Raw genomic sequence first — 24752 nt, forward strand, 5'->3', positions numbered from 1 at the left:
TTTATTTTATTTTCTTTATAGCATTGTATTATTATATATTATTATGATTGGAAACGCTTATGAGTATGGAGTTAGAGCTGAGTTTGAATGGTTAAAAAATATAAAAATAATTTATGAATATATTTTTAGTAAAATTTGTATGAACAAGTTTTAAGTGAAAACTGATTTTTAATTTATTATTTTTGTTGACATATATATTGATTTTGCATTTTTATATTATTTATTAATTTAATTAAAAATGATAATATTTAATTATAATTTAATAATTTAATGAAATAATTAATTTTTAGATAATCTTCCATATGAGTTGTAATACTAATCAATAATAGCACCATAAAAAAAATTTATGAATGCATTTTTTTTTAAAATTTGATATGAATAAGAGTTTTTAAGTGAAAATTGATTTTTAATTTATTATTTTGGTTGACATATATATTAATTTTGCGTTTTTATATTGTTTATATTTTTATTTATTTAATTAAAAATGATCATATTTAATTATAATTTAATAATTTAATGAAAATAATTAATTTTAGATAATCTTCCATCAGACTTGTAATACTAATTAATAATAACACCATAATTACAATATACTTTTTTTTCCTTGGTTACCATTAATATTTTATATTTATAATTTTGTTAAATCAATTATTTTATTAATTTAAATATTTTTATTTTATTAAATTTAAATTTTAAATACAAACAAAAAATTTAATAATTAAATTAATTAAAACTCAAATAATATATATATATTTTTTAATCTAAAATGGCCCGTCAACGTATACCCTTTCTCTGTCTTCTTCTGTCCTTCATTTTAATTTTATAAAAAATTGAACATATCAAATATATTAAATTATTCATTCATTAATTAAAATATTAAATTATTATTTTTTATTTATATATATCAATATTTTTAAATCTTTTTTATAAAAAATAAACCTCATCTCTTTAAAATCATTAACCACTATTCTTTTTTATTCAAAATTATTAACATTAACCCTGTCCAAACAAGGTCTCAATTAGAAGTGAGAGTTAGAAAATACGATAAATAAAACATAGGTTGGTGGTGTTGGTCCCAGCCACGGATAATTACCCAATTTCTATAATTAAAGACAAAATATCCAATATAATTCAAATCCTAGATCTAGTGAATAACTAATTTGATCATAGTATAGGTTCGTCATTTACTATATATATATATGAAAAATATTAAAATTTAATAAATACAACACAGGTGTGGTTATGAGAAATGACCAAGTGTGAACCTGTAAATATATAAAAAAATGAAGTTAATTTTTAAATACTTTAAAGTTTTATAACTCAGTAAGTAAAAATAAAATTTATAACTCAGTGATATAACAAAATAAAATATATACAAAATCACGATTTTAGTCTTCACACCAAAATCATTTACAAAATAAAATAAAATTATATCTAAAGGAAAGTATATATATATGTATAGATAAACTCAATATAAAAAAAAAAGACTATCAAAAGGAATTAACACACATTTATTAATTTATTTTTTCTAATCTCCATTTATTAATTCAAGAAGGTCAGATACCGAGATCAACATGTATCTAAACTCAACATTTTCCATAATCATCTGATTTTTCTTACTTAATTAATTAATGTTATAACAACAAATTACAATTTAATTGAAAATCTTTTGTCCAGGTGACAAAATCTTTTTTGGATCAAACAGTTCTTTCCTCCGGGCGAAAGTCATCCATTTCGAACCAAAATGATTTATCCATTCTTCCTTGGTTTTTGGATTCGAAAGATATTCCTTAACTTCAATTCCATTTTGCTTGCACAAGTTTAATACTTGATTGTTTAGAATGTCCCTTGATTTCCAATCTCCATCCAAAACCGAATGCAATAGTCCCACCATATAAAAGATATCTCCATTTGGTGTAACAGCTGACATCCTATCATCCCACCTGACCATGATCAAATTTCATGAATATATATATATGATATCAATTATACTCAATATGTTTAGTGAAAATAAAATAAACAAAGAAAATACTTGTTTCGATTCGTTGCGTAGGCTATGATTGGCCCCGTTGATTTATTTTGTTTGTGTATGAAATCGACTAATACTCTTTGGTTGAAGTTTATTATACTCGATTTCGGTATAAACATATTTAGCCATGGATGAGGAACATCCCATAGCCCTAAGGGTTGAAGCACTAGCTCGTCTAGATGTACCCTATTGAGAAAATCCAAATATGATGAATCTGTCTTGAAGATAAACCCGGGAACATAGCTCAAGCCTTTGAACAAGCTGTCCACTTCTGCCTATTAATCAGAAAATCAAATCAAATGATATTTTTCTTTAATAAATTTATTAAAAGAATCAATGATAGATGATATATAACCTCAGTGATTGTAGAATCTATATTTGAGTAACCATAATACTTGACTGCTTCCATGCAGTAAAGAATTTTGTGTTGGGCTAGCAAGGATTTGATTCTTAATACATCATCGGGAGAGAATGTGGATTTCCAACCAATAGGATTGCTATAATCCATTATTACAGAACCCTCCAAATAGTTCAACCCATCATCATTACTAGAGATGATCTTCTCTTGATCTCTCATGTAGGATGCAAAGTCGGAGTACATCAGTTTCACCCGTTTCACCTGCATTCATGCAATCAATATAGTTCACATTATCAGCTTGTCGACTCTTTAAAGAAAGAATTAGACACGAATATACCGACGTTTTAGCCTACCATGGCTAATAGTTAGTATTTTAATTAATGAAACAAGATATTTAAACTTGCGCACCTTTGTAGGAGCTTTGTCCAAATGAATTCTTGCCCTAGTTATGATCCCGAATTGACCTAGACCTCCTAGAACCGCAAAAAAGAGTTCTGAATTATTGTTCCTGGAGCAAGTCACAAGCTCTCCTTTCCCTGATAAGAAAAATGCATGGTTTAATTACTATATATGTATATAGTGAAATTAAGAGAAGGAATCAATAAACAATACAATCTACTCTCACCAGTTATAACATCTAATTCATATACGTTACTGATCTCTGGACCATGACGAAAACCTTGACCGCTAATACCAGCATTAGAGAGTGTGCCACCAACAGTAAGGTAAATATAATCTGTCCAAGAAACTGGTGAAAGCCCTTGTCGAAGAGTTGCATTAAGAACATCGATCCACAATTGCTCACCACCAACATCGGCACAAAACCCTAGTTTAGGATCCTTGAAAATCTTAATTCTACTTTTATTCTTACCACCATTTAAAGAAGTCATCTGCACTACCACCCCACCATCCACCATGGCTTGTCCCCTAAGAGAGTGACCACGACCCTTCCCCGCGATCCCAAAGGAGGGCGTGGATTTGTAAGACAAACTAACAAGATTGACTATGTCATTGACAGTCGACGGATAGAGGACCGCATCTGGCTTTATATTTACTATCTTACCAAAATCTTGAGACGCTAACTCTATCGCCTTGGCGTCTCGTCGAAGCTTGATGCCTGGGACATGGACAGCTAGAAGCGAGTCATTCCAAGTCATTTTATGTCCATTGATAGACATCAAATGACTTAGAATCACCAGAAAGATGATCATAGATGAAGACATTACAGAAGAACATTTAACCATTTTAGGAATAGAAGAGAAAAAATAGAAAGAATTCATGTGATTAATTAATTTATGAAGAAAACCATTGAAGCATATTCTATAATATATCTCTTTTTTTTTTTTTATTTGAAAACCACAAGATATAGAAATTACTTTATTTTCAAAGATTATAATAATATTACCAGATTAATTGTATCTAAAAATAATATTACATATCTTATTAGATTTAGTAGATTAATTTTTATAAAGTTCCACTTTTTCTATAAAAAAATTATATATTTTTGAGAAAGTTTTAACTTTTAAAAATATTTAGAAGATTTATTATAAGAAAAAATATTAACAAAATAATATTTTGTGAAAGCTTTTCATATTTTTTTTAAAGTATTAAAATATTATTAATATTATTCCTATTTGGGTTTTATTTTTGTTAACAGAACAAAACTAAATAAATTTATATATATTAATTGGCTAAAAATTAGTTCCATGTATTCTTCTTTCTTTTTCTTTAAAGCAAAATAATTTATTATACAATCTTGATCTAGATTTATATAGAGATATTTTTCTATAGCATAATTTAAAAGTTTTTCACTTTCACCTTTCACCACCAAATGTTTGACAAATTTTTCTAAATTTTTCTAAATTATTTTTTATTAAATCATAACTAACATATTATATATATATATATATATATATATATATATATATATATTTATTTTGTTACAACTAATTAATTACATTTAACTTAACTAAATATAAATTCATATAAAATTATAATTAGTTTTTATATATTAATTAACATGTTATTAGTTATTAAATAAAATATTTAAAATATTAAATAATAATATAATAATTTATAATAAAAAATACATAAAAATATTATTAATAATTAAATATTAATACATAAATAAAAATTATTATTTTATTTTAATTAATTAAACTAAAAAATGTTTTTATTTAATATCCTTATGACATTAACATATATAATATACAATTACAGTGGAGACTTATAATGCTATACTATAATATTATGAAAATATCATATTACAAAAATATTATAATATTATGAAAATATTATTATTATTATATTAATTTATTTTTAAATTTATATTAACTTTTAATACGTACAATCTCTTTTTTTTTTTTTTTTTTTCTAAATCACAATATTTAATATTTTAATAATAATGTGATAATATATAACTTAATATTCTCCAAAACTCAAAATGAAAAAAAAAATGAAAACTTAATGTTCAAGAAAAAATTACAAATTATTGATAATATATAATCTTTAAACTTGAAATTGTGAATGTTCTAATCAACAACATAATACATAATGACAGTGTATTGTGTTAATTAGAGGGAAACAAATGAAAAAACAACTCCAAGATTACTAGTGAGTCTCGTAAATAATTCATCGAGGAAAACATTATAATAATGTGTTAATTAAATAATCATTAAAAAATAATGTAGAAGTCTGTGTGCATGTGAGATGCAATAAACATCTGAAAAATAATTCTGAAATTATGATAACTAAATAAAATACAATTATAGACTAAAAAAACATCTAAACAAAATATTAAACAATTATAATAATAAATTTATTAGAGCCATAAGCCATCTATCAATGAATAAATTAAGAAAGTAACAAAAGACTTAATTTTGTTTTATTATATTTAATAACAAAAAAAATATATATATATAACTAGAGTTCAAACATACTATTTCAAATGTCATGTTCTACTATTTATCACTTTCACAAAAATTAATTATTTTAATAAGTCAAATATAATGAAAAGAGAAAAAGAAAACATATACTTTTAAAGACATTGATAAAAAGTGGAACATAAATTTTAGAAAAAATAATATAATACTTAAAATATAAGAGATGGTAGGAAAATTATTTAAAATTATATAAGTTAAACTTAATATATATCAATTTCATTAAGTTTATAAATAAATTAATATAATAATATTATTATAATATCTTATAAATATAATAATTAATTAATATATATAAAAATGAATTAAAATAATATTCAATTATTAAGATCTTGTTTGATTCTGCGTTAATAATCTACCTAATAAACTGCTATATTAACTTTACGTAATAAGCTCACTCAAAAAATTACAATCAAATACACTTTTAAAGTATATTTAATAAATATATATATATATATATATATATATATATATATATATATATATATATATATATATATATATATATATATATATATATATATATAACTAGAGTTCAAACATACTATTTCAAATGTCATGTTCTATTATTTATCACCTTTACAAAAACTAATTATTTTAAAAAGTCAAATATAATGAGAAGAAAAAAAAAAAACTGAAAATTATATAAAATTATATAAGTTAAACTTAATATATATCAATTTCATTAAGTTTATAAATAAATTAATATAATAATATTATTATAATATCTTATAAATATAATAATTAATTAATATATATAAAAATGAATTAAAATAATATTCAATTATTAAGGTCTTGTTTGATTCTGCGTTAATAATCTGCATAATAAACTGCTACATTAACTTTACGTAATAAGCTCACGCAAAAAATTACAATCAAATACACTTTTAAAGTATATTTAATAAATATATATATATATATAACTAGAGTTCAAACATACTATTTCAAATGTCATGTTCTATTATTTATCACATTCACAAAAATTAATTATTTTAATAAGTCAAATATAATGAGAAGAGAAAAAAAACTAAAAATTATATAAAATTATATAAGTTAAACTTAATATATATCAATTTCATTAAGTTTATAAATAAATTAATATAATAATATTATTATAATATCTTATAAATATAATAATTAATTAATATATATAAAAATGAATTAAAATAATATTCAATTATTAAGGTCTTGTTTGATTCTGCGTTAATAATCTGCCTAATAAACTGCTACATTAACTTTGCGTAATAAGCTCACTCAAAAAATTATAATCAAATACACTTTTAAAGTATATTTAATAAAAAAAATATATATATATAACTAGAGTTCAAACATACTATTTCAAATGTCATGTTCTATTATTTATCACTTTCACATAAAATTTATATAAGTTAAACTTAATATATATCAATTTAATTAAGTTTATAAATAAATTAATATAATAATATTATTATAATATCTTATAAATATATTAATTAATTAATATATATAAAAATGAATTAAAATAATATTCAATTATTAAGGTCTTGTTTGATTCTGCTTTAATAATCTGCCTAATAAACTGCAGAATATAACCTGAAAAAGAAAATTGGGTTGAGTTGGGTTCGGGTCAACCTGAATTAAAAAATCAGGTCACTCATCAATCCGAACTCACCTACCCAACCCGTCCCACCTAATATATTAATAAAAAAAATAACTTGTCTACCTTACAAAAAAACCCTAACCCTAACGGGCCTAATCCATATCCTTAATTTCTATTCATTTTCTCCTTCCGTCTTTCTCACTATTCCTTTTTTCTTCTATCTTTCTCACTTCTCTTCAATATACATTCCTTCTCTAATTTTCATCTTTTTTAATCTCTTGAACTCCGCTAGTATCCAACAATAAAATGAGTTCACAAATTAATTTTGATATTGAGGAGGATAGTGCGGAGGGTTCACCTATGACAAATTTAGATGCAAATAAAGAAACGTGCATTGATTCCTAAGATCAAGCCTCCAAAACTGGTATTGGTAAACGAAAGAGACCATTAAAATCAAAGTGGTGACAGTATTTTGATATGCTTCCTAAAATAGAAGGAGAAAATTTGCGATGTAAATGTAAAGCATGGGGAATTATATACAAGATAGTAGCATGAGAACAGGTAATCTTCGCTGTAATATTCGCTGTAATATCCTTAATCAAGGATAAAAAAAGAGATATAATATATTTTTGACACCAAATGTTTGACAAATATTTCTAAATTTTGCCAAATTATTTTTTATTAAATCATAACTAACATTAAATATATATACATTATTTTGTTTTATATTTATTTTGTTACAACTAATTAATTACATTTAACTTAACTAAATATAAATTCAAATAAAACTATAATTAGTTTTTATATATTAATTAACATATGTTATTAGTTCTTAAATATAATATTTAAAATATTAAATAATAATATAATAATTTATAATAAAAAATAGATAAAAATATTATTAATAATTAAATATTAATACATAAATAAAAATTATTATTTTATTTTATTTTATTTTATTTTAATTAATTAAAAGAAAAAATGTTTTATTTAATATCCTTATAACATTAACATATATAATATACAATTACAGTGGAGACTTATAATGCTATACTATACTATGAAAATATCATATTACCAAAATATTATAATATTATGAAAATATCATTATTATATTAATTTATTTTTAAATTTATATTAACTTTTAATACGTACAATTTCTTTTTTTATTTTCTAAATCACAATATTTAATATTTTAATAATATTATGATGATATATAACTTAATATTCTCCAAAACTCAAAATGAAAAAACAAATTGAAAACTTAATGTTCAAGAAAAAATTATAAATTATTGATAATATATAATCTTTAAACTTGAAATTGTGAATGTTCTAATCAACAACATAATATATAATAACAGTGTATTGTGTTAATTAGAGGGAAACAAATGAAAAAACAACTCCAAGATTACTAGTGAGACTTGTAAATAATTCATCAACCAAAACATGATAATAATGTGTTAATTAAATAATCATTAAAAAATAATGTAGAAATCCGTGTGCATGTAAGATGAAATAAACATCTGAAAAATAATTCTGAAATTATGATAACTAAATAAAGTACAATTATAGACTAAAAAAACGTCTAAAAAAATATTAAATAATTATAATAATAAATTTATTAGAGTCGTCTAACAATCAATGAATAAATTAAGAAAGTAACAATTGACTTAATTTTGTTCTATTATATATAATAACAAAAAATATATATATAACTAGAGTTCAAATATATTATGTTCCATTGTATATCACTTTTACAAAAATTAATTATTTTATAAAATAAGTCAAATATAATGAAAAGAGAAGAAAAACCCTATATACGTGTGAAGTTGATAAAAGTGAAACATAAATTTTGAAATAGCATATTTGATCACATATAATTATATTACCATACTTAAAATATAAAAGAGAGATTATAGGGAAAATTATATAAGTTAAACTTAATATATCAATTTCATTAAGTTTATAAATAAATTAATAAATTAATATAATAAAATTATTATAATATCTTATAAATATATTAATTAATTAATATATATAATAATGAATTAAAATAATATTCAATTATTAAATTGAAGTATATGAGTTAGGTAAATACTTAATTTTACCTCAGATTTATAATTTTAAAATAAATTTGAGTGAACAAAATTATTTTTAAAATTTGATAAGTGCTTATTGTATTATATTAAAAATAAACAATTAATTTAAAAGTGATATCGTATTAATTGAATTCTAAAATAAATAAATACATAAATAAGTGCATAAAATTAAATAAATCAATCAAAATAAATACATTAGATAAGAAAAATATATTCAATATTAATGTTAGTTTATTTATAAAAAGAAATGGGATCAAAATATGGTCAACCAGGCGAAAAAGGTGTAACAAACCGGACCTCAAAGGAGGCTAATGAAGGGTCAACTGAAGTCGAGTTGGCTGATGGGTGAAAGGAAAACAAATCAATCAAAGAAATCAAATAAGCAGTTAACACATATTGGTTGAGATGTTAGCTAGGGGAGCTGAAGTGAGGCAGAGGCAGAGGCAGAGGCAGAGGCAGAGGCAGAGGCAGAGGCAGAGGCAGAGGCAGAGGCAGAGGCAGAGGCAGAGGCAGAGGCAGAGGCAGAGGCAGAGGCAGAGGCAGAGGCAGAGGCAGAGGCAGAGGCAGAGCCAGAATTTGAAAGCTACTCGAACTAAATATTTTAAAAAATTTTATCCGGGCTATTATCAATCAAAGAATACAAAAGTAGTACACTTTTAATGACGGGAAAATATCAATAACGACAGTATTTTACCGTCGTTATTGTCAAATGCATACAAAAGAAATTTAGGCTACCCGGGTTACAGCCCAAGTAAGGATAAACGTGGCTCCGCCCCTGGGGTAGGGTCATGTGATTTGGGAATCCTCGAATGAGCAATATTTATTCTGCTAATTAAAAAGGACCAGGCAAAAGAGCAGTCAACGCAGAAGTCAACACACAGAATGCCTAATTCATTAACCGCCTTCCTCGACTCGACCTTACCTGACCGCGGCCGGTTCCTCGCGACCTAGATGTAAGGGTGAACAAACGGGTAAATTCGATCCATTTTGTCCGATCCATATTAAATCTAAACTAAATTAATCAAATCTGTAATCCAAACCATTTTTACTAATTAACGGAAGAGATATGGATTTAAGTAAATATGGTTTGGAGAATCCAAACTAGAAATATATATATATATATTATTTTATTTTTGTAAATATCAACTTGAAATTATTTAATAATATTTTTTTATAATTAATTTATTTATTTTATTTAAAAAATCCGAATCTAAAAAAAGCCGCAGGTTGAAATAAAAAGAGTATGCATGGAAAATGTGAGCTTCTTGGTTTCCACTTTGGTGTTGGAAGAAAACTTCACGACGGGCTGCAGGTCCGTACAATTCTCGATGGAACGCCAGGGGTCATGAAGTGAATAGCTTGACTTACGGGCGACCTACGTGGATTATAGATCGAACGACGAGCTATACTTGTTAACAAATGAATGTTAACTCAAAGAACTTTCCAATGGTATCTTGTTTGCTCAAAATGATTGAGCCAAACAAAAGATATGAATTTTCAAAGTCACCCCATGCTCTAGTTCGCTCTTAGAACAAGATGAGTGGACTTGCATCGAATTGTTGAGCTAAATTAATTACCTTAGACATAGAATGGAAACGCTGGACTGGTGCCATTCAAATGGACTATGTCTTAGATTTCATTCAATAGATAACAATCCAAAAACCAAAAACTATAGTATTAGTTGTGAATTAAACACCAAGAGCATGTCTTCGCATCATCTTTAACGCCGACTTAAGGGGGCTAAGAGTATCGACATTATTCTGGGTACAAACAAACGTGGTTGATGACTCTCCCAACTTTCCAAAACATCCAAGAACACTTAAATCCATTGAGCATAGCGTCCTAGGTGATTTTTTGAAGTTGGAGCTACTCTCAGATTTTCCTCAGCAAAATAACCAAAAAACCACAGTTTTGGTCGATTTCTCCAAATGATCCGCGTCTAGCCTCAACAAGATGTCAACATGCGCAATTTTGAAATTTCTTAGGCGCGAAGCCTGGCACGTTGACCCTTGTTGACTTGCTCTAGACTTGCTTGTTTCGACTCGATTTTGACATTTTTTCCTCTTCAAAGGCCTTCTGCACAAAATTGCTAACAACAATATTATACTCAAAATTCATGATTTTTAAACTGGTCAATCTGAATGTTTAAGGTTTATCGAATTCTAACTCTTTTTGAAAATTGACGTTTGGACACACAAAAGAGTCCCGAATTAGTTGTTCGGTACATTTTGTCCAACAACAATATTACACTCAATGTTCATTATTTTTCAAAACCATCATTCTAAACGTATGAAAACATATGAAGCTCGTATATTTTTGGAAATCGACATTTGAACTGCTACTCGAGGGTCCCTTTAGGCCAATTTCTCAAAGTTTTTTATTTTTTATTTCGCTCTCCCGATCCAATAATCAAGTATGAATATCATACTGAACCGGGCATAATCATTATAATTTCGGGGTGTAAAAATTGAGTGTCTACAGAATACTCCTATTGGACAGAGTTTGGAGAAGATGACCTCTTACTTTGCAAAATGTGTGTCCAAGCCTAATTAAATATGCACCAATTTTGTAACCCCACCATGCAAAGAAAAGAGAAATATACAACTTAGGTCGTGCATCTTCTATTATGATTTACCTTTTATGATGATGATACATTTTGAGGAATCAATTGCATGACAGTAACAACATTCCTACAAAATACCTATACAAGATAGTAACATATCATGCTACAATCATGCCTGTATAGAGACTCCCTACACATTCGTAAGACGATGTGCTTGGGTAGTTCTATTTGTCGATCGAGGATGAATAGATACTCTTTGAGTTAGTATCACCTGCAAAGCACAATTGACAGCAAACAACACACTTGAGTTGTGGTGTATCTTGTGTTTCAACGATAAGGTTTAGATCACAATGATCTAGGGATTACATCGATGACAGAAGTAGAATCCAGACCTTGTTGAATGAAATTCACACTAGGATGAGAATTTGGATTTTTGGCTACACAGGTTTCAATTATTTCGTAATAATGAAAGCCTACAAAAATCACACATTAAGTAGTTTTTTGAAAATATTAATTTCTTACGTCACAAAAGATCCATAAGAAACAACATATCAAAGAATTTTTCATCAAATCAATGATGAACTATCAAGAAATTGAACTCTCATATCGTAAAATGTTGAGCAACTTTATTTAGAAGTAATAACTAGTCCTCATATCAATAAGATATTGAGCGATTGTTGACAATCATCAAATTCTCACTTAGAAAGACAATGAGTAATTTATTAAATACAAAAATTATCATATTAGCACGATGATGAACAATTTGTGTAGTAACATAGAGTACAACACGCTCCGGCTTCTGACTCATTAAACAATACCAACAATAAACTCAATACGTTGGGGCTACTGATTCATGTAATATTAAAAAATGAACCAGGTACGCAAGGGAATCTGGCTCATGAAATGCACGCAAACGAACCTGACATGCTAGGGCTTCCAATTCGTGAATTAAAACAAATGAACCTAGCACGCCAAGGCTATCATTTTATGAAATTGATCAAATGAACCCGACACACAAGGGTTTCCAGTTCATAAAATGCAACAAATGAACCCGACACACTAGGACTACTTGTTCATGAAATGAAACAAATGACCTCGGCACGCAAGAGCTACCGGTTCATGTAATGAAACAAATGAAACCCAACATGCTTAAGGCTGTCGGTTCACAACACATAACCAATGAACCTGGCATGCTATAGTCATGAACGAAACAAATGAATCTAGTACGCTAAGGCTGCAGGTTGATTAACATAGAAGATCGCACTAGAATATGTTGATACATGACGGGTCTAGCACTCTAAGGCTGTTGACTCTCAAGACTGAACAAATCGCTCCCAGATCTACTGACTCACGACAAGTCTAGCACGCTGAGGCTATTGACTTTTGAGACGAGACAGATTGTACTTGTATCTGTTGACACATGACAAGTCTGGAACGCTAAGGCTGCTTACTTTCGAGACGAGAAATATCGTGCCCGAATCTGTTAACACACGACAAGTCCATCACGCCGAGGCTACTAATTATCAAGACAGAACATATCGCTCCTTCATCTGCTAACTCATGATAAGTTTAGTACGCTAAGGCTGCGGACTCTCGAGATAGAACATATTGCTCCCGAATCTGCTGACTCACAACAAGTCCAGCATGCTGAGGCTATTAAATTTCGACACGAGACAAATCGCTCTCAGATTTATTAACACACGACAAGTCCAGCACGCTGAGGCTACTGACTTCCGAGTCTAGACAAATCGCTCTTGGATCTGTTGACACGTGACAACGACTAGAGATAATCTTCACATTCAAATTTGAGGATTCTTCCAAACTTAATAGAAAAGAGAAATAAACAACTCATCGACACGAGGGTGTTTTCCTCTTTGATGCATGAATGCATGCTCGACCCTTGAGGCCACTAATACAACGCATTTTTTAGCCTCAGTTGGTAACAATGAATGCATGTTTGAAAAATCAAAAACTCCTGAAGATTTTTAAAAATTCATGATGTAAAATGCATGATTAACCTTGGGTTAACATGAATGCAAGCTTAAAAATCAACTTTATAAATATAAATATGTTTTGCCTTCTTGTCCTAAAAATTTAGTGAAGGTTTTGATCCCATTGTCGCCTAATTAGCTCTGGAACGAAACATCTTCGGTGTTACAAGACCCATGAAAAACGCTAGACTGTTTTAGAGGAGGTTTGATGTTTTCACTACTTTTTTCTTGATACGAAAGAAATTGTTTTGGGTTAAATTCATAATCGTATGTTCGTGGTTGTTTTCAAAAATAGTTATTGATAACCGAAGTTTTACTCTCGTAGAAGATTCTGATTTCTTCAGGTCGTTCATTCTTAGACTTGATAGTTTCAGAAATTCATCTACTTCTACACATTTTTTTAGAGAGAAATTTCCAAAACTCTAAACTCGAGCAAGCTTTTACTCAGAGTGTTTGGTTGAATCGATACACCTAGCGAGATTTCCCATCGGTGATTTCAAAACCTTAATCATTGTGAGTACAAGGTCTATTTTTTACAATCGGGGTATAATTGGTCGAATCGACACACTTAATGATATTGCCCAATGGTGATTTCAAAACCCCAATCTTCATAAAAGTGACCATCGTTCTTTTTTTGTTGAAGTATCATCGGTATATTTGACAGATCAACATACCTAGAGAGATTACCTAGTCATGTTTTCACTGCCTCAACTTTGTGATGAATATTTTTCTCATTGATTTCTTTTTGCTCGATTGTTCGGCGTTTCAAATCAGTCTCTCTATTCATCATTTTTAAAGAAGTCAAACGAGTTCCTTAATCTTCTCAACCTTGAGATTAAAGTTTGAACGCAAGAACAATTTCGTGGAATCTAAAAGGTCTTAACAATACACGTGAAATGAGAAGGAACTAAGATGAATAATCCTTCGAATGAACTTTTTTAGAGATATTTAAACTCAGTTTGCATCTGAAATAGTCTTTGGTTTATGATTAGGTCAAAGTGAAATAAGAAACAATTTTATTCATTTTCAATGCATTTTCAATGTTTCTCTTTTAAGGTTCCAAAAGGGTTAAATAACTAAAAGTTAATTGAAAATCTTTTGTCCCGGTGACATTATCATTTTTGGATCAAACTGAGTTTTCCTCTTAAGGAAAGTGTCCCATTTCGAACCAAAATGAAGAATCCATTCTTTCTTGGTTTTTTGATTCCAAAGATATTCCTTAACTTGAATTCCAGTTCTTTTGCACAAGTCTAATATTTGTTTGTTTTGATTGTCCCATGTTTTCCAATCGCCATCCTTAGCTGAATGCAATAGTCCAACGACGTAGAAGATCTCTCCATCCGGTATGATTGCTGACATCCTATCATCCCACCTGACAATGTTCATATCAATTCATAAACATTATATGATGATCATGATTCATGTGATCCATTATAGAATATTTTAAGTGAAAAAGTACTTGTTTCGCATTGTTGGGTAGGCAAGGAGTGGCCCGGTTGATCTATTTTGCTTGTGAATGATATCCACAAATACTCCTTGGTTAAAGTCCATTATACGTGATTTCGGTACAAACATATTTAGCCATGGATGAGGGACATCCCATAGCCCTAGGGATTGAAGTACTAGCTCTTCTACCCTTACCCTATTGAGAAAATCCATGTAGTCTGCGTTTTTCTTGAAGATAAACCCAGGAACATAGCTCAAACCTTCGAACAACTTGTCGCCGTCTTCATCCTGTTGATCAAAAATCAAATCAAATTTAATTATATTTTATTTAATTTGTTTATTTAAAAAAATGATAATTATAACCTCATTGATTGTATTGGTGTAATTATAATACTTGACTGCCTCCAAACAGTAGAGAATCTTGTGATGGGTAAGCAAGGAGCTAATTTTTGCTACATCATCGGGAGAGAACCACGATTTCCAACTATCTGGAGGGCTATAATCCATTATTAGAGAACCTTCCAAATAATTCAATCCATCATCATTAATAGAGATGAGCTTCTCTTGGTCCCTACTGTAGGCTGAGAAGTCATAGTATATCAGCTTCACCCATTCCACCTGCAAATTGAGAGTTTTATGGCTATAAAGTGTGTTGACATATGCGGGAGTTTTAATTTAAACTTTAATTTAAAAATGCATCGAATTGCAATAATAACGGTTTTAATGACAGCCGTTTATTGTAATTTTTACCCGTGGAAGATATTATTAGACATGGAGTTTTGGGGATTTTACCCAATTCTTTTTTTATAAATTCTCTACGTGTCACTTAAAATATAATTATTTAACCACTTAAAAACCCAAATGACCTATTTTTTTTATCAAACAATATCTTAGACAAATCCTAAAAGACCTTTAAAAATTTCAAGATCAAACATGCTCCAAGAAATAACATTATTTAGGAAAGCTCTATATGTACTTCAAGAAATTTTAGATTCAATGTCTGTCTAGATCAGGTCATTGCAAGAATTTCACCTCCATAGGGACCTAAAATTGTCTAAGTACCTTGAGTTTTGTTAAGAATCTAAATGTTATTTGATTAGATCAAGAAGAGTGATATTTTTTATATGACGGTCAAATTAGTTGTACCTCGATCCTCTTTTGGGTACCATGCATGTTTTGACTCATGAGAATATATATATATATATATATATATATATATATATATATATATATATATATATATATATCAAGACTTGTATTTAAATGTCTATACACGCAATTATATAGGATTTTTTTACATGTTTTAAAAAGAACAAGTATAGTGTATGAGTTGGTGTACCTTTGTTGGAGCATTATCCAAACGTATTTTTGCTCTAGTTATGATTCCAAATTGACCTAGACCTCCTAGAACCGCATAAAAGAGCTCGGGATTATTCTTGTTACTGCATGTCACGAGCTCTCCTTTTCCTAATCAAGTAATACTGGCTTATTAAGTCGATAAAAGATAAGAAAAGAGTGCTAGTATCCATAATTAAACAATATAATTAGCATACCAGTTATAACATCTAATTCATATACGTTACTAATTTGTGGCCCGTAACGAAAAGTTTGGCCGCTAATCCCTGCATTGGAGAGTGTGCCACCGACAGTAAGGTAAAGATAATCGGTCCAAGAAACCGGTGAAAGCCCTTGTCTTAGAGTTGTATTAAGAACATCGATCCACAATTGTTCAGCACCAACATCGGCACAAAACCCTAATTCAGGATCCTTGAAAATTCTAATTCTATTATTCTTATTCTTAATTACATCATTTAAAGAAGTCATCTCTACTACCACCCCATTTTTCACCATGGCCTGCCCCCTAATCGAGTGGCCACGGCCCTTCCCCGCTACCCTAAATGGGGTTGTGGAGTTGTAAGACAAGCTCACAAGATTCACGATGTCGTCAACAGAAGACGGATAGAGGACTGCGTTGGGCTTTATGTTTATTATCTTACCAAAATCCCTAGACGCTAACTTTATCGCTTTGGCGTCTCTTCGAAGCTTGTTGCCTGGGATCTCGAGAGGGACAAATGAGTCATTCCATGTCATATTTCTTCCATTAATGGATATGAAATGACTGAGAACCATGAGAAAAATGATCATAGATGAAGGCATGATCAGAGAAGAACAGTTAACCATTCTAGGAATAGGAGATATATAGAAACCTGAAAGAGTTCTCTTTTGATTTACTAATTTATGAAGAAAATCGTTGAAGCTGGTAGAGGGTAAACCAGGAAAATAATTTAATGAAAAGTTAAGTTAAATAAAAAAATGTTAAAACTTAAGCTTTATATTATTTTCAATATATATATATATAATTAAATATTATAATATATTAAATATTTTAAAAAATAACTAATATATTTTAAAAAATTATCTTTAAATTAAATATATTAACATAGTCTGTCTTTTCTTCTTAAAAAAAAAATTAATAACTTACTTTTTGTTAGAAGATCATAGCAATACTTTTTATTAAAATATATCAAAATCTTAATAATTAACTATAAAGTATTTCTTTGACAATGATCTCTCCAATTACATCTCATCATACCATGTTAAATAAATATATATATATATATAGATTGATTAGATTTATTTTATATTTTAATACTTAATTTTAAATTATCGATTCCCGGACAAATTCGGTTATCGACCGAACCCAATAGAATTAAAATCGGTAAAACCGATACAATTACCAGTGAATTAATTTGTAAAATAAAGAGAAAACTCAAACTTAACCTGACTGGTTAACATGTTGTTTGAAACCACTCTAATTCCAATAGTTCAAGCTTTGAGTCACTTTCTTCTATTTTTTTTTTTTTAAATATTTATGTTGGTACTATATATATTAGTTTTTATAAAATGAAAATGGTTGTAGTAACCTAATTTTTACCTCCCCAATTTAAAAATAAAAATAATAAAAATAAAATAATAACAATTCTGAGTTGTTTTATAATAAAAAAAAAGACAAACAAATATTAATTAGAAAAAAATTGGCTAAATAAGAAATATAGTTAGCACAAATAAAATTAATATTCAACTTTGCAAGTAAAAGATTAAAAAAAAAAAAACTGGCATAAGCCAGAAATTGAAGCGCAAATCAAATGCAAGGCCCAAACCGGAAGCGAAAGCTCAAGCAAGCAAAGGCCTAGGCACTTAAGATATATGCCCCGGCCAAGACACGGAAGCCCCAACGCAGAACATGCCCATCGCCCCGGCAACGCCCATTGCGCTTTTTGTTGAAGATGACAAATCCTATCTTTTCATTTTTCTATCAAATCCAACAAACCAAAAGCTAAAATGATTAAATTATGATTATTTTGGCGATAAGCCTAGACTTAATTTGCACAAGAGAAATGTCTTTAATGTTATTTGTCTCAACTACAACCGTCTTAGCCACTTACTAAAAAAGGACCACGAGGTCATTTCGAAGGAAAAAAATATAAGAAGAATGAAACTCCCTAAAGAATATTCCACCATTTAAAGCTTCCAATCATTCTTTTTTTTATTCGAAAGAGTGGATTAGAGGATGTTCTAATCCACCATAAATCATTCTATAGCTAAAAATATCATCCCAAACTCAATGTATATATGTTATTAGTGAACGGTGTAACACTAGTTTCAAACAATTTTGATTTTTTTTTATAATTGAGTTCTTGGGTTGTTATAAGTTGGAAAATCCTCTATTTAAAGATTGAAAATTAATCTTAGAAATATTTAGAAGACTTTTACCAAATTGAAAAATTCACTTCAAATCAGAAATAGTCAAATTTAATTTTAAAATTTTTAAAAATGGGATTGTTGTTTATGAGCCCTAACTCAAAAATGGCCACACAAAAAAATTTCTAACACATTCTAAATTATGTTAGGAACATTTTTCAATAAATCCCGATGAGTTTGATTAAGTTTCGACCACATTCATAAAAATCCTTAAACCTCTCAAATTTTAGCTTTAAAATTAACATATAATTATCATAGTCTAAGCTTAGGAAGATTCACTTGTTGAAAAATATGTTTCCGTAACGAATATTAGTAACGGCGCTCGAACGCTCTTACTGATACTTTTTATCAGTGACGGTTATAAAAATCATTACGGTTATGAAGATATTAGTAACGGCTATATAAAATTGTTACTGATAAAAATCTTCAGTAACGGACAGAAGGAATCACCGTTATAGATAATTGCGTCTATTTTTTCGAATTAAGGGTATCAGTAACGGTTTTATTCGCCATTACAAAATGTTATCATTGACGGTTTTTGAGGCTTTTAGTAATGGTTTTCACCCTCACTGATATCCCATTTTTCGTTAATGATTGAATTTAGTTATAATGATTAAAAAGAAGTCAACTACCGGTTTATATTTGAGTTTGGAGTCGAATTGGTCAAATTTTGAATTTATGGTCAAGCTTTAGCTTTTCCAATCAAGTTCCAACGAGATTCTTAAGAGTGATCAATAACATTGGGAAAGCCTAGACGAATTCTAAAAATAAATGGAACTTCCTATGTAATTTTTTCAGGATTAAAGGCCTTAAAATAAAAAAACCTGACGTCTATTCGAAGAAGATTATCTCAACTCGGCCTAAACTAGGACAACCACGTGCGAGTTGAATCGCTTACCTGTGCCCGATCCACTTGCTTGCTGACCAAGTTCCTTGCCGTGTCAACTGGCATCCGCGCGCCGTTGACTAGCTAGGGATCAGTCCAAAACCAACTAACCACCCGACCCATTTGCTTATTTAAGCCATGTTTGTTTTGAACTTTTAAATATAAATGTGTTTTAGCCTTTTAAACAATTCCAAAAAACTATAAAATTCTTAAAAAATGATTTGTTGGCATTGGTACATATACAAGAGAATTCTCTACAAATGGTTTAAACATGTAAAACTATTTTTCTAATTATAGGTGATGACTATAGTTTAAATTTGAAAATTCCTAATTTATATAAAATATTTAAAAATAATTTCAAAACTTAATTGGAGAATGAAAAAGACTTTATTAACATTACCTAGTTTATAAAATAATCAACTTATTTTAATAATTTTCATGTTAACTCTAATATAATATATCTATGATTTTCATTTCTATTTAAAGTTTTTTTTTTTTAAGAAAGAAATTTGTAACCAGGTATATTAAAAACCATCTTTTCAAGCAACCTTAATAGGATATTATATTATTTTTTATAAATCAAACTATATTATAAATAATATTATAATTTATTTCTAAAATATAAAAAAACAATCATTTACTTATTATATAATAATGTAATAAATTATTTATTTATTTAACTTGTTTATTAAAAGTATTATTTATAAATAAGTGATATTTTAATCAAATATAATCATGTTTATACATCATATATATACTAACATAGTTCAAATGATTAGGATAATTTTTGTAAGAAGTATATATTTTTAAATAAAGTAATGATCGTTGGTTGTCATTCTAACTTATTATATTCAAACAAAGAAAAGTAATATTTGTATTAAAAAAAAATAGTTATAAAAGTGTTAATTTTATAAATTTATTTAAATTTATATTATATTATTTCCATTTTAGAATATATCATTCTCATCATATATGAATTATTTCCTTCTTTTGTACCTAACATTGAAACACACTAAATTGAGTCTCAAAACCCTAGGCCCAATTCTACAATTTGATAAGATCTATTCCTCATTTTTTGCATGTCCAATTGAAGAGGTTATTCTAATTCCATTGGCTACTATTTTGTTACTATGAATTATATATTTGAGTAGATTTATTTGCACTCATTTCTTCATCTGTGTTTGATACTTGTTCGTTGGCTATATTGTCCCTATATCTATATCTCTGAACCGTTTAGAATGACTAAATAGCAAACTTAACGTGACATCGTTTAGTAAAACAAAAATGTTGGAAGCATATACGAGATTCACTCTAAAAAATGCTTTTATGGTTTGAACACATAAAAGAAGTAAAGACAATATAAACAACATTTGACTTTAATATAGTTAAAGGTTAAGATAAATTTCTTAAAAAACATATTCACACTATCCAAACTTCAATTTCATCATACAAGTTGTACATTACCTAGTTATCACAAGATAATAAAAATAAACATAATCATAAAACACATCAAAGTCATTAAGTGACAACTTTATTCATTTCCATTGCATTTCCATTGTTTATTTTAAGGTTCTAAAAAGGTTAGACCACCATAGATATAAAATGCATTTTTCCTCATTTATTTTTCTATGTAATTGTATAGTTTATGATATATCAACTAAAAGTTAATTGAAAATATTTTGCCCCGGGGACAATATCATTTTTGGATCAAACTGAGTTTTCCTCTGGACGAAAGTCTCCCATTTCGAACCAAAATGAAGAATCCATTCTTCCTTGGTTTTTTGATTAGAAAGATATTCCTTGACTTCAATTCCGATTTTCTTGCACAAGTCTAATATTTGTTTGTTCTGATTGTCCCATGTTTCCCAGTCACCATCCTCAGCTGAATGCAATAGTCCAACGACGTAGAAAATCTCTCCATCCGGTATAACAGCTGACATCCTATCATCCCACCTGATCATGATCATAACAATTCATAAACATTATATGAAGATCATGTGATCAGTTACAAGATATTTTTAAGTAAAAAAAACTACGTACGTGTTTCGCTTTGTTGGGTATGCTAGGAGTGGCCCGGTTGATCTATTTTGCTTGTGTATGATATCGACAAATACTCTTTGGTTGAAGTCCATTATACGTGATTTCGGTACAAACATATTTAGCCATGGATGAGGGACATCCCATAGCCCTAAGGATTGAAGCAATAGCTCTTCTACCCTCACCCTATTGAGAAAATCCATGTAGGTTGCATCTTTTTTGAAGATAAACCCAGGAACATAGCTCAAGCCTTCGAACAACTTGTCAACATCTTCGTCCTATCGATCAAATTTCAAATTAAATTATATTTTATTTAATTCATTTATTTAAAAAGAATGATGATTATAACCTCATTGATTGTATTGGTGTAATTATAATACTTGACTGCTTCCATACAGTAGAGAATCTTGTGATTGGTAAGCAAGGAGCTGATTCTTGCTACATCATCGGGAGAAAACCACGATTTCCAACTATCTGGAAGGCTATAATCCATTATAAGAGAACCTTCCAAATAATTCAATCCATCATCATTAATAGAGATGAGCTTTTCTTGGTCCCTACTGTAGGCTGAGAAGTCATAGTATATCAGTTTCACCCATTTTACCTGCAAATGAAGAGTTTTTTATGGCTATAAAATGTGTTGACATATGTGAGTTTTAATTTACAATTTAACAAAATCATGTTGCTAATAAAAATACATACCATTTTAATGACTGTCGCTAATTGTCATTTTTACTCTTTGAATTTGTTTGATGTGATATTTTTGGAATTTAACATGTAAAATGTCACTATAGTTTACCCACCAAATAAATAGTTTAAATAATGACTAAAATATCCTTTTTTTTTTTAATTTATTAATTTAAAAAAAAACAATAATTTAATCACTGAAAACTCATAACCTATTTTTGGACAAAACTCTCAAAAATCCAAGATCAAACCATCTCCAAAAAAATAACATTAATTAGCTACGGTTATATGTACTTCATAAATTTTAGAATTGAAGAATTTCTTCTTGTGACCTAAAAACTTTCTAACCTTGAGTTTTCCTAGAATCTAGATGTTATTAATTTGATCGGTGAGAAGATTCATTGGAAGATCAAGAAGAGTGATTTTCTTAGTTAACGGTCACATTTGTTATTCCTCCTCTTTTCGGTACCATGAGCGTGTTCATATAAATATAATTTTTCTCTAGGATCGATCTTTAAAAAAGAACAAGTATAGTGTATTATGAGTTGGCGTACCTTTGATGGAGCATTATCCAAACGTATTCTTGCCCTAGTTATGATCCCAAATTGGCCTAGACCTCCTAGAACCGCATAAAAGAGCTCGGGATTATTCTTGTTGGAGCATGTCACCAACTCTCCTTTTCCTGATCAAGTAATAATGGCTTATTTAATTAGTGGGTCGATAATAAAAAAAAAATGATCTGGTATCCATAAACAATATAAAATTTGCATACCAGTTATAACGTCTAATTCATATACGTTACTAATTTGTGGACCGTGACGAAAAGTTTGGCCGCTAATCCCAGCATTGGAGAGCGTGCCACCAACAGTAAGGTAAAGATAATCAGTCCATGAAACCGGTGAAAGCCCTTGTTGAAGAGTTGCATTAAGAACATCGATCCACAATTGTTCAGCACCAACGTCGGCACAAAACCCTAATTCGGGATCCTTCAAAATTATAATTCTATTATTCTTATTCTTAACACCATTTAAAGAAGTCATCTCAACTACCACCCCATCTTTCACCATGGCCTGCCCCCTAATCGAGTGCCCACGTCCCTTCCCCGCCACCCTAAATGGGGTCGTGGAGTTGTAAGACAGGCTCACAAGATTCAAGATGTCGTCAACCGAAGACGGATAGAGGACCGCGTCGGGCTTTATATTTACGATCTTACCAAAATCCCTAGACGCTAACTCTATCGCCTCGGCGTCTCTTCGAAGCTTGTTGTCTGGGATCTCGGGAGGGAGAAGCGAGGCATTCCATGTCACATTTCTTCCATTAATGGATATTAAGTGACTAAGAATCGTGAGAAAGATGATCATAGATGAAGGCATGAGAGAAGAACAGTTAACCATTCTATGAATATGAGATAAAAAGCCTGAAAAAGTTCTTCTGATTAATTAATTTATGAAGAAAACCAATGAAGCTAGCTCTCTATATATACAAGGAGAGAATTAATATTGCATGGGATAATGACATCTTGGGGAGATTAATGTCAAAGATATCATAAATAATATTTTATTTTGATAGATTATGATAATTATATTACTAAGATTTTGTTCTATATTTATAGTTAAATTTTATTTTATTTTAGGAAAGTTTGAACTCTTCTTAATTGGGATATCTATATATATATAATGATGCTTAATTTTTAAAGTGTCCGGATTGTCGGGTCGAGAGCTGTGGTTAATTTGGATACTTGGGTCGGATTGTGGGTTGACCCGTTTTTAAATTTAAAACGGTTAAAAATAAAATTAAAAATGCTAGAGATATGTTTCGAACTTGCAACCTAACAAAACAAGTACATCTCTTTAACCAACTAAGCTACAAAGACTTTATATTTTAAATTCAACACCAAATTTGATAAACGCGGGACGTTTTAATATTAATATAAGTTCAACTTTTTAACTAACTAATCTATATATATATAATGATGCTTTTAAAGTGTCCGGATTGCCGGGTCGAGAGCTGTGAGTAATTTGGATACTTGGGTCGGATTGTGGGTTGACCCGTTTTTAAATTTAAAACGGTTAAAAATAAAATTAAAAATGCTAGAGGTATGTTTCGAACTTGCAACCTAACAAAACAAGTACAACTCTTTAACCAACTAGGCTACAAAGACTTTATATTTTAAATTCAACACCAAATTTGATAAACGCGGGACGTTTTAATATTATGATGTTTAATTTTTAAAGTGTCCGGATTGCCGGGTCGAGAGCTGTGGTTAATTTGGATACTTGGGTCGGATTGTGGGTTGACCCGTTTTTAAATTTAAAACAGTTAAAAATAAAATTAAAAATGCTAAAGGTATGTTTCGAACTTGCAACCTAACAAAAC

At 28.8% G+C, this 24752-nt stretch overlaps 3 protein-coding genes across 3 annotated transcripts; all 3 read right to left on the reverse strand.

Moving 5' to 3' along the window:
- Positions 1 to 1654: 1654 nt before the first annotated feature.
- On the reverse strand, positions 1655 to 3631 carry LOC124937763 (cytokinin dehydrogenase 2-like). Its single transcript, XM_047478083.1, has 5 exons — positions 3013 to 3631; positions 2796 to 2923; positions 2385 to 2648; positions 2033 to 2304; positions 1655 to 1943 (listed from the first exon to the last, which is right to left on the reverse strand). The coding sequence occupies exons 1-5, from the start codon at positions 3629 to 3631 to the stop codon at positions 1655 to 1657; spliced, it is 1572 nt and encodes a 523-aa protein (XP_047334039.1).
- Positions 3632 to 14641: 11010 nt separating this feature from the next.
- LOC124937768 (cytokinin dehydrogenase 2-like) lies at positions 14642 to 17185 on the reverse strand. The gene is made up of 5 exons (XM_047478086.1): positions 16558 to 17185; positions 16344 to 16471; positions 15368 to 15622; positions 15018 to 15292; positions 14642 to 14930 (listed from the first exon to the last, which is right to left on the reverse strand). Exons 1-5 carry the CDS (start codon positions 17183 to 17185, stop codon positions 14642 to 14644), a joined length of 1575 nt encoding a protein of 524 aa, XP_047334042.1.
- A 4110-nt stretch (positions 17186 to 21295) lies between these two features.
- Positions 21296 to 23749, reverse strand: LOC124937769 (cytokinin dehydrogenase 3-like). The gene is made up of 5 exons (XM_047478087.1): positions 23149 to 23749; positions 22931 to 23058; positions 22039 to 22293; positions 21693 to 21967; positions 21296 to 21605 (listed from the first exon to the last, which is right to left on the reverse strand). Exons 1-5 carry the CDS (start codon positions 23747 to 23749, stop codon positions 21317 to 21319), a joined length of 1548 nt encoding a protein of 515 aa, XP_047334043.1. The 3' UTR covers positions 21296 to 21316.
- Positions 23750 to 24752: the final 1003 nt, after the last annotated feature.

The sequence above is a fragment of the Impatiens glandulifera genome, chromosome 5 (assembly GCF_907164915.1).
Source record: "Impatiens glandulifera chromosome 5, dImpGla2.1, whole genome shotgun sequence".
NCBI classification, from domain to species: Eukaryota; Viridiplantae; Streptophyta; class Magnoliopsida; order Ericales; family Balsaminaceae; genus Impatiens; species Impatiens glandulifera.